This window comes from Pundamilia nyererei, unplaced genomic scaffold (genome assembly GCF_000239375.1).
Source record: "Pundamilia nyererei isolate P.nyererei 1_Seehausen unplaced genomic scaffold, PunNye1.0 scaffold00132, whole genome shotgun sequence".
Lineage (NCBI taxonomy): Eukaryota > Metazoa > Chordata > Actinopteri > Cichliformes > Cichlidae > Pundamilia > Pundamilia nyererei.
Window position 1 is genome coordinate 1,755,807 of NW_005187533.1, and position 12,074 is coordinate 1,767,880.

The 12,074-nt window shown below is 40.7% G+C and overlaps 1 protein-coding gene across 1 annotated transcript in view; it reads left to right on the plus strand.

Annotated features, from left to right (window-relative positions):
* The first annotated feature begins 158 nt into the window (after positions 1-158).
* The window catches only part of grapa (GRB2 related adaptor protein a), a 33,730-nt gene continuing 21,814 nt past the window's right edge, over positions 159-12,074 (plus strand). Inside the window, exons 1-3 of the mRNA XM_005743520.1 lie at positions 159-585; positions 7,403-7,500; positions 8,572-8,691. Of these exons, the coding sequence (XP_005743577.1) occupies positions 508-585; positions 7,403-7,500; positions 8,572-8,691 (296 nt within the window). The 5' untranslated portion in view covers positions 159-507. The remainder of the gene's footprint in view (positions 586-7,402; positions 7,501-8,571; positions 8,692-12,074) is intronic.

Genomic DNA, 12,074 nt, shown 5'->3' on the forward strand with positions numbered 1-12,074 from the left:
ACACACACACACACACACACACACACACACACACACACACACACACACACACACACTCCACAGAAGCCGCACTGAGTGTGTAAGACAAATATATACACAGGAAGTGCCTCCCACTCCTTTGCCCCTAGTCACTTGCTCTCTTTCTCTCTCTCTCTGAATGTTTCTGATGGCAGTGTGTTGCTGAGCAGCAGCCAGTCGTGTTTTTCCCCTCACTGAGCTCACTCTCTCTCTCATCCTCTGCTCCGGCTCTCAAACGCTCTGTTGCTCAGTGAACAGACTAGACCTCTCCACTTCTTCTTCTCTTCTGCTACCCCTTAACTCTGCTCTATCCTCTTCTTTTATCTGTTTCTTCCTCACATTTCTTCTTCATCCCTGCCTGCCCCCCTGCCCACTAGCACTACCACCTTGGTGCCAGGGGCATTAGTGGGGGTCCCGGCGTGTCTTTTTGACTGTGTGTGTGTGTGTGCGTGTGTGTTTATGTGAGAGTGTGCCGGTACTGTTTTCAGCATGGAAGCGGTGGCATTGTACACGTTTCGTGCCACAGAGGGTGATGAGCTCAGTTTCAACAAGGGAGACTTGCTCAAGGTAAGAAAAAGAATTTTTCATCTTTGTCTGTCTGAAGAGTAAAACTGGCACAGCGCCTCTGTCTTCTCTCTCGCTCCGTCTGCCTACACTGTGATAATTACAGCAATTAAAACTTTACTGTCAGAAGCCACTGAAATTATATTTCAAGTGCTTCAGGTGCTTCCTAAAGAAAGAATAGTCTAAAGAAAGATAAAGTATTAGAAGTGGCTTAAACCTATTTTGGATGATAGCACTCACCTGTATGTGTGGTAATGTGCTAGACAGCAGTGAGTTAGCTTAGCTTACCATAAAGGCAGGAAACAGTTTGAAGTAGCTAGCCTGGTTCTTAAAAAGAGCAAAGAGTTACTTATTTTTTATATTTAATTTGCTAATCTTTACACAAAAGTGTCAAAACAATCATGTAGAGTATGCTAGAGGACTCTTTTGGCTTGAACCAGTGGTTTCCTGGAGCGTCTGCTGACTACAGGGCAAATAGTCCTTAGCTTGTAGAAGTGCCAAATCTGTACTTCCTCAGTGGCCACCAATAAAGTCACTCCCTATCGTGTTTAATATTGAAAAGGCTTACTTAACAGCAGAAAGATAAAACATTTTTTTTATGTCTATGAAGCTAAACACATTTTTGATAACTGTGCAAATTTTCCTTAAGGACTAAAGAAAGTGGTTTGGCCACTTTGAGAGCTGGACACTAAAATGCTGTAGCATGTATAAAGTTACAGAACTAGACCTCACAACAGTGTTCTTTCTGCTGTTAGCTAATTATACGGACTATTTATTATGCAAACAGCCCATTTAAGAAGTTTGTGTTTCAGTTTTGTGAGTGAAATATAGATTTTTAGTTATATTTTTATTAGTACAAAGGCACCTATGCTATCTGTGTACTGTACAGTCATGTTTGCTAACATTAGCTCAGAACTTAGCACTCCAGTGTCTCAACAAATGATAGTTTTTGCAAATACCACAAAAAAGCAACATGGCAACAGACAAAATGCTTTAAAATGTAGCTTTAAAAACGAATGAGTGGTAGCACAGGTGGCTTTGTAGTCTAAATCTTCACATATTAAAATGGGAAGTTGTCATTTTCACATGGCTACATGGCTAACAGGTTACCACTATTTTAAACCTTTTTTCCAAGCTAAGCTAACGTCACAGGCTACAACTTAATATTTACAGTATAAAATGGGAATGCTGAATCTTCTTATCATTTTACAGAAAGTAAATAGGCATATTCGATTCTACTCCTCTAATTTAATTTTGCTCCAGGTTGCCTAACAATCTTTTTTTTAATCTACAGCTTTTTATTTGTGTCAAACACCATGCTGAAATAGTTCCGGCACAGCTGGAAATTAGTGTAGTAGAAAATCGTCCCTCTAAGACATCAACAGCAAACCTCAGAATTAAAGAGCCAAGTGCTTCTTTCTAACACTGGTGCTTTGGCACCATCTGTTTGACACTCAGACGCAGGCAAATCAAGCAAGATGGAAGACACAGTGAGATCAATTTGTCTTCTGGATTTTGTCTCAGTTAACCAGTGGGCGTCGGTGCTGCAGGTCCAACTTTTCTCACTAGTTAAAACCTTTATTTTTTCCTTTCACTGGAATATTTCTCTGCTAATTTGAGGCTTTTCTTTGAGGGTGAATTTACCTTTTGTTGCTTGAAGATAGTTGGTGTACTATTCTTCCCATACGGACTTCATTCCAGCACTAAACATGAATAAAAAAGACCTCTTATTCCTGCTGTCTTTAAAGTCATTTGTTAGAAGTCGAGTGTCACAGCATGTTACAGCTAAGATGCAATGGCATTTAGTTTCGACACTAAGACAGATAGTTACAGCAGTCTTTGATGCGTACTTGTGTTGTCTGGCCATAGTGATAATTTACAGTAGCTAAAACAGCACCATCACTTAAACCACAGTTAAGTTTGTTTCTTTACTCGTGCAGGGCTAAGCGACTGTCTTGTCTTTGCCAAAAAGCTTTGGTTCACACTCGGGTCAAGCAGTACTTTTAAATAATTCTCCACATTTGTTCGTTTCTGCATGATGCGCCAGATGGCCTGAGCTTTACAACATCAAGAGAATTTGTGCGGAAAAAGAAAAAAGAAACTGTATAATTTAGTTACAAAAATGCCAACGAGATAGTTGCTTTCCTCACAGCTGCTCACTGGTGCTCATTTATTGCCCTTATGCTGCTTTAAAGCCTACTTCTGCTTCTTTTCACACCTTGTTGCCAATGCGAACGCATTGTGCGTTTTCCATGTGGAACTGGATCGATCGAGCTGAGCAGAGTGTTGACTCATAAAGAAGTTATAAAAATAGCTTCATAGAAGAATTTGTAAAAAAAAAAAGAAGTGGCTCTGGCATTATGTGTAAAGCTGGGAGACCGTGCTGCCAAGTTTAACACGAGGGACACAAAAGCCGAGCTTTAGTTCTCCAGATACCGTCACAAAAAATGTAACAACTCCGGCTGGAAATGAAAACCTCCAAAGCACCCAGAGAGTACGCACTACATTCTAATCACAAAATGAAATAACTTCATTTCTTTAGAAAATAGTTAACTATCCTTGGAAATAAAAATATTGCTGTATTTATTTGCTTCCTTTATCCAACAGTTTCGTGTATTTGACCACAGCAGTCAGGTGCGGTCAACCATACCTGACCTGTTTTTAAGCCTCATTAAGAGCTTTGTGTGTGGTCTTTTCAGTCTACTGCCATGTCAGATGTTCACGTTGTCGGATTTTGTTTGTTTAATGCTCTTTTGTTAAGGGTTAATTATGTAATGAGTAAACTCTCTGGAGTGGTCTGGAAGGAGCTGTTAGTCACAGCTGAATTAACAGGGTCTAGCTAGATAATCAGCTATTATTGGTTATATACGATCTCTCTCTACATATATATATGATAAACACTGTACATCATCGGTCCCCAACCTTTTTTGCGCCATGGACCAGTTTAATGCCATTAACTGGTATAATCTTCAAGATGGCGCCGAGTATGGCAGCCTCGTCACGAGCTCCCCCAAGCAATGCACAACTCTGTTGCTTGTGAAGCTCGCACACAAGAATTTCACTCACATGTACTGTACCAATGTAGCTGCACATGTGATGTGACAATAAAAGTGATTTGATTTGATTAATGTCAGACAATACTTTCACCGACCGGCCTTTAAGGTGTCGCGGATAAATACAACAAAATAAAAGGATACAGACAAAGACAAAAACTGTGGTATTTTGTAAATATAATAATAAACGCAAATTCACTGTGTAATTGTATAAGCGTCCAACTGAAATGCGCCAACAATATTGAGAGTAACCTCCTCCTCTCTGCCCCTTAATCCTGTCCGATTGCTATGGTAACACGTAAATATTTCTTTCAAAATAAGACACACAACTACAGCACGGAAAAAGACCGAGTTAACAATAAAAACCCTGAAAACCATAAATTTCACACCCGAGCCTAATGTCTCGCTGCCCGGTACCAAACGACCCCCCGGGTACGGGCCATGGTACCAGTACGGGCCATGGTACCGGTCCATGGCCCGGGGGTTGGAGACCGCTGCTGTACACGGTCAACATTCAGTACAATTGTTTACTTACTTAGTAGCTACTAGTGGTGCGTGATAATGCAAATTTTGGTATGCATGTGATACCAAGTAAAAACAGGGCCAGAGTTACTAATACTACTACTGATACTTTTGATTAGTAAAGGCAGCCTTTATGACTTATGAGCTGAACCAAATAACTTACTTTTACTTTCCACAGTCATTAGTTAACCCAACAAAGCACACATTGCAGCATTTCATGTAATTTGAAAGTGGGGTTGTTTGGAGAGCTGGGATGTAGATACGCTCGTCTTTTTGTGTCAGCTTCTGTTTAAATGTGCTACAGGCTATAAATAAAATAGGCATGAAAGTCAGCTCGCAAAGGCTCAGACATTTTTCATGGTGCGTGTTTGAGGTGTGTATTTTCCTTTCCAAAACACAACAACAACAATATGGGCTGCACGTTGAACTTTACTATATTAATACTGTTGATATTTGTATTGATGCTCTAGTACTTACTGGCATTGTTGCATTATTAATAAAATTAAAGTAGCGATCTATGAAATAGAAATAAGGAAAAGTTCTTAAACTGCCAGTGTTACCCCTTAAGAGGCTTTATGAACACAATACATATGACAAAAAAAAAAAGATTTGATTTCTCCACAGAACTCCTGTAGTTACTCGTTATTATGATGTACAAGCAGGAAAAATTAAATTAACAGGTGAAGCTGTACAGGAAGTGGAAACTTTTTGATTGAAATTGTGGTGGGGGGGAAGTTAGTCTCTGAGTCAGACTGATGCAGAAATGGCTCACTGGGTTTCATGAGAAACAGTCCAGCGTGTTGTTTTAAACTGTGGGAAATATAGGAAGAGGTTGTTTAGGAGGGACACCGAAACCTCCAGCCTCTTGAAAGGGCAAGCTTTCAGCTCGATGAATGACTGACGTTATGAGCAGTAAATCATTTCGTAGCCTGCGACGCATTTACAGTGCACGTACAAATGTGCACTGTAGCCATTACAAGCAGCTGATGCATGAAATGAAGTTTCTAAATGCAGAGAGGGGACAGGGCAACTTTTTTTTATTTATTTATTTTCTGGCAGATGGGCATTACTGCCCAAGGTGTTCTTCATCACAGTGGCCTTCAAGTCCTTGCTGGCAGGATGTCGCGTGAAACTTGAGGTGAGGGAGGATGTTTTAACTACAGTACATGACACGTGGTACTTTGCTGGGTACAGCTGCTGATCAAACACAGAGGCAACGTGACGAAAGCCCAAAAAGTGATAAACCCAAGCTGTAAGGGAGATAAGGAAGAAATGTGGCAGTGCGAGGCAGGCGGTGCAAAATAAAAATCATCTTAAAATATCAAAATGACAAGCCATGTCACAGCTGGGTTAGGAGACTGAATGTAAAAAAGATTTTGAAAAAGAGCATGAACAGAGATGAAGCAATGAAAGGAGACGGGATATAACAGATAAGGTTTAAAGCAGGAACATATCAGGAGTCAAAATAACAGACTGTCCTTTATTACCATCATCATGATGGAGCCCTGGCCCTATTTATTACCTACTGTAGCCAGCAGAAATAAGACATGTTTGCAAGAGCTTTTAAATGACTATCATTGTTATCATTTGTGCTTGAATTTCTTTTCATTTTACTTTGCACACCCCACTGTCAGATTACACATCCTGCGAATGATAATGACGCCAGCTAATGTGAACTTGATAGCAGGCTCTGGTGTGACATTTCAGACTTTCTTAAGGCAAGCGACTAACTATAGTAACTATAGTCTTTAAAAAGTCAACTGAAATATTTTCAGTTATGGCTTATTTTCAAGCTATAAAAAAACAAGGGTTCAATTTATTTTATTTATGTAATTAATTTCTTTTTACTTACACCAAAGCGGTGTAATTTTGATTATTAACTCTTTGCCCCTTAAAAAGCTTCTAGAAGCTCTTTTCTGAGCCCAGTGGTTTCTGTTCTTCTGCGTTGATACATACTGAGATCAAAATTTGTCACTAAATGTAAAGAGGAGAAAAAACGTCAAAGTACTGATATATAAATGTAATCTTCTCTTGCAAAAAAGCTCATTCCAAGTGTATCACTTGCACAGGATTTTTCTTTTGGCGTTTCCTGTATTTTTGGTGAGATGTCTGTGTTTATGGAAAAAGGCTGGTGTCGGTGGGGCCTTTAGGAGTACGAAGAACTGTCTAGAGATAGCGCTGGGTGTTTTGGCTCTGTAACGGGCGAGGGCAGCCTGGCTGCTTGTTGTGACAAGCTGTGTTTCCGTATCTATAGAGTACACGCAGGAGCAGGTAGATGAAACTCAGTGTGAGATTACAACTTCAGATTGTAATGACAACGCCTGCTGAGACGCGCTCATCTTTACTCGTCGATATCATGTGAAATTCCACAGTAAATATATATATATTTCATATTATTCCTCTGGACCGCCTGGAGAATCTGCGCAAGGTAAAACCTGGTGTCGTCATGATTTCCATTACACTACCCACTTTGCTCATGGTGTTACAGCTCTGCTATAAAACACAACCTGATCAACTGACCTGTAAGTGTAATAGAAACAAACAAATCACTCAACATTATAGCGCATGCATTATATTTTACCCATAATTAGTGTAAACACAGAACCTCCCTTACACACATGTTTTGTACTCCATAATGCAGAATATAGCACTGAATAGACTGTAGTTATTCTGACATTATACTATAGGGATGAAAATGTGACAGAAAATCTGAATTAATAAGAAAAAAGGTTTTTTTTAAGAAGAATTAAGTTTACAGTATTTATTCTTTTTAATTACTTTGATCTTTTGGGCTTTACTGATGGAAAAAGACACCTATTATGGGGTGTTAGGAATACATTACATATTAAAGTGTGATAAAGGGCAGTAAAGGGCAACAAACAATTGGAAAATACCATCAAACTTCATTTTTATCTCCGCTACACATCTGTGATGTATGGTGGTTTCTGCATTCGGCATGATGACCCGCGCAGACCGACTGACTCACGTCAGCTAACGCAAGGAAGATCAATTTTGAAGAAATATGTGGATTAGCCAGCCATGGTGAAATCACGAAAGGCTTCATGTGGCATGTAAAACTCGCCCAGTAATCTTTTCAAACTTGTGCGAGTTGACGGTTGCGGATAGTAGAAGCAGAGAGGCCTGTGAGGAGGCTGATAAAACAGTGTGAGGACAAAATCCAGCACCAACATCATTATGGGCAGCTTTTCATCTCACTCTGTGTTTTTGTGTGCGCTTGCTCTTAGATCACCAACATGGAGGATGATCCTAACTGGTACACGGCCGAACTCCACAACCGAAAAGGGTTCGTGCCGAAAAACTACATCAACCTGCGTCCACACGCGTAAGTATGCGCACACTCAGGCCCACATGTGCATCTTTAGCTCATCTGTATAAAGCGTTTCACACATCTACCTACCACCGGTCCATTTAAACATCTCATCAGCGAGGATGTGAGCAGTTTGCTGCCCCGGGCATTTTCTGCTCTGCTTTGGACATCTGCACTCTGGCATAAGGCGGCCTACCCAAAGGGACACACTCATTCGCTAACTTATGTAATCACACATGATACAGCCCTGTGTGTGTGTGTGTGTGTGTGTGTGTGTGTGTGTGTGTGTGTGTGTGTGTGTGTGTGTGTGTGTGTGTTTACAGTGAAGCTGCTGGTACACCCTGTATCTCCATCAGATGGTCATGCACCAGCTGGTTTGCTGTGACAAACTCTAAACTGACAACACAGACGTTACAGCAGCTCTGGCTCATTAATGAACCCTGATGTACAGCCCAGTTGGAATTGCCTAGTTAAGTCTGTGGACACCCCTGGGAGTGTAGGATACGTGTGTGTATATATGTGTGTCTTTTTTCCTCCAAATTTCTTTGCGTGGCTTTGATTTTTTTTTTTTTAAATCCCTGAAATCTGACTGCATGAAGTTAGCCACGAGGGTCCTAGAGTTTCTCCACCATATTGGATAGATGCTCACTCTTCACGAGTCATCAAACTGACTGCGCTCAGAGCCTCCAAGCAAAGCGCACTACTAAGCAAGTGCAAAAAAAAGAAAGGAGAAAAGAAATGAATAATGACACCTTTACTTCCGCACCACTGCTGACAACTGAATTGCTGGATTTGTTTCATGTGCAAACTTAGCAGCGTGTGGAAAATTCACTTCTTTCATTCTCTCTCTCAGCTCTTTGATCCGTGCTTTTGTGAGCTGCTCTCCTCTCAGTTTCTTTCAGAGTTAGCAGATATCCACAAACTTCTTTTCTTAAATTTGAGTGTGTGTGTGTAAACGTCTGGAGGAGATGCTCAGATCAGGAGAGTTCACCTGCATAAAGCGGTAACACCGGTGACCCCTTCCTTTCTTTGTTTGCTCACTTGCTTTCTTTTGTCTGTTTTTGTTTTTGCTTGACTGGCCTGCAGCTGGTTCGCCGGTCGCATATCTCGCGGCGTGGCAGAAAGTCGACTCAGAAACAGAGAGTGCGGCGCCTTCCTGGTCAGAGAGAGCGAGAGTGCTCCTGGGGAGTTTTCCATGTCTGTCAGGTAGGAGAAAATTACTAAAGATTTGCACTATATTCTGCACAGTTGCTTTACTGTCGTGCTCCTCGCAGTGGGATTTCATACACCTCTCTGATCTCATATGTATTTCTTCATATTACCCTGCGTAACTTCTCATTACTGCAGCTGCAGAGTTGCTCCACAGCCATCACTGAAGTTTCATTGCATCTCATCTAATGCCACAGAATTGAATTAGCAGACCTATAAGCACACACCTCTAAAAACGCTACATTATTTCCCTGTATCTCTTCATTAATGTATTTTGGATGCGCGCAGGCGAGCGTGCGCATGCTCGATATATTTGTCATGGTGGCTGGGGATTAGAGAAGCAGGCAGAGAAGGAGGGTTAGAGGATAAGGTATGGGGTGGAGGCTAAGAGGGGTGAGGGGGGGATCTGCGGGCCCTCTGGCCTGATGTGAGTTAATCCTGTCTAGCACACCACGGCATCTGGAGCTGCTGATGGGGCTGATGGGTTGTCTTGTCAGTACGTGGCGCTGAAGGGTGCAGCTGAGACTTGGTGTTGTGCCTTGAGGGGCTGTGTGGATATTGGAGTGTGGGAGGTCTGGAGTCTGAGTTTTGGTGCTGATAAAGGCCAGACCTGGAATGGAGGTTTGGCCCTTCACTGTGCTCCTACTTAACTCAAGACAGGGGTTAAGAATTAGATCTGGGGATTGTTTTGTGTTTGGCTGTTAAATCGCCTGGGCACAATGTCACTCTCAGTGGATTTGTCTTAGGATAGTCCTGTGGAAGGGAAAGGAAAAAATTAGGTTGCCTGTGTTTAAAAAAAAAAAAAAAAGCTAAAATACAAAATTAGACACAAGGGATGGAAGAGAAGCGATACGCTGCGAGTAAAATAGATTTGCCAAGAGGGGACAGAGCGGAATCTGATGCTTCTTGTTTTTTTTGTTTGTTTTTTTGGCTGTTTATTGATGCCTTTCTGGCTGTTGTTGCTGGATGGTGTAGCAGCTTGAAAAGTGGGTCAGGTGTTTGTGTGAGTTTGCCAGTGTGCGTGTGTGGTTCTTGTGTGCCGACACCGCTCCTGTCAGAGGAGACAGGACATCAGTAACTGCAGAGACTTCAGTCTCAGCTCAGCTCGGTCCGGCTTTGACGTCAGTCTGTGAAAAATCCGATCCACTTTCACAGCCATGAATGAATCCTAGAAGAGACGTCGTGGCTCTTTTTGTCATAAAGAAAAATTCTGGTGGAGACAGAAATCCTCCAAGTGTGATGTACGATAAAATTGGCTAATTAGCAACTTTGTTTTAGGAAGGCAGGGTTGGCAGATCTAAATCTAACTTTAAAACCACTTTAGTCCATTATGAAAATAGTTAAAGTCACATGTAAAGATGTGAATATAAATATTTCCACCGCGTTGATCTCTTTGAAATATTGGTCTTGTGGTAAGTAATTCTAACATAAATATATGTGGGTGACCTACTAAAGGAAAAAACAACATAAAGTGGTTAGTTCTTTATCCTCTAATTTGTTGGTCATCTACATCTGTCCCTGTTGTACTTGCTAAATGCAAACAATGTTACTATCTTTGTTCTTGTTTCCGCAAAAAACTCAAACAACAAAACATGCATTGCTTTGTTATCAAATATTGCAGTCATTAGACTGCAATATTTGTCATTATATAATTATATAATTAGTCATTATATCGCAAACAACAATGTACAATATCTAAAAATGGGATTTATATAGCATCAAATCACAACAATAGTTGCCTCAAAAAGCTTTATATTATAAGGTAAACACCTCACAATAATAGAGAGAAAAGCCCAACAATCAAATGGCCCCCTATGAACAAGCACTTGGAGACAGTGGGGAGGAAAAACTCCTTTTTAAAATGAAGAAAAGTCTATATTTAAAAGTACAGAGGTTGACTGTCTCCCAACTCCAAACTAGTAGCTGGCACCACAGAAAAGGGGTCTGAAAGCTGAAGGCTAATGTCTCCCCACTTTTAAATATCCTAGGAACCATAAGAAAGCCTCTGATAGTGCCTTATTGGGGTATTATGGTACTATGAGGTCTTTAAGTTAAGATGGGGCCTGAATATTCAAGGCCTTGTATGTGAGGAGGATTTTTAAATCGATGAAAAATCCTGACATTTTCATTAAGCAAATATCCTGTGCGAATGACCAACAGATCTGAGTCAGAAGTGAGCCACAGTTATACCCATGTCAACCTACAGTAAACCAAACACATAAACCAAAACTGGATCAGAGTTAATCTGAACTGTCGGGGGAAAAAAAGTCTAATCTCAATCTTAAAATATAGTAAGGATTCTGACATGAAGGGCTTCCGTAAAAGCAAGATGTAAGCAAATATAAAAAAAACAACATTAAAAGAATGTGCTGGTAGTCTGGTACAGCTAGAGAACTAAAATGGCGCTTAATATAAGATGCCAAGGGAATGAAACTGTGCACAAAAGTGTAAAATAGCCACAAATGTGGAACACAAACATCTGCGGAGGGGAATAAAGAACTGATGTGATCTCAACGTCCTGTTCGCTATAGTTCTTCACCATAAAATCAGTCTTAAAAGCGGTTTTGTGGCCTAAAATAAGTAATTTAATGACTCCAGCCATAATGCAAGGGACCTTTTTTAAAACAGTAATTGCTTCAAAATTTCTTTGAACATGCAAAATATGTGGCAGAAGACTGTAGTTTCAGACTACGCCAGCAAAACTATCCCAGTGGGTTATTTAGTAGCTTATTTTTGGAATATAAAGTGATGCCAAGATAGACTTTAGACACAGAGAGACAGAGACCAAGAAGAGAAATCTATTTTGCCATGCCGGGTGGTTTTACAGTTCTCTTTGACTCAGCAGCAGATGCACCCAAAGGATATATTTGGTCTTCTCCTGCAGCGCTACAGTGGCACAACTTAGATCTAATACTTTCAGCGATACCTAATCCAGTTCTATTGTTTGGGTACTTTTTAGATACTTGCAGAGAGACAACATCAATTTTCTCACTGTCTGGTGTTAAATCTCACTTCCTTTTTCAGGCTTTTCAACAGCTGCTATAACTGCAAGTCCTTGCGGCCGACTCCCAAACTCCCTCAAAGTAAAAAAAAGTGTGCGCAGTCACCAAAAGACACTTCAGGAAATTAGTAACTGAAGCAAAAAATTTGATCGAGTGCCTTAGCAAAAGTAGCTACACCTGTCTTGAAGGTGCAGTTCACTTGAAATTTATTAGACAGGCAGGAGTAGCATTGTGGTTGTGGTTATCAAGGTTTTGTTTCACATGTTTCCCACATCCAAAGAGTCAACATCACTTCCTTCCTTTTTCTTTTGAAAAGACCTAAATCTGTTCCATTAGATATTTTCTTCCTGCTTGACCCATTGTTTGTTTAGACTATAG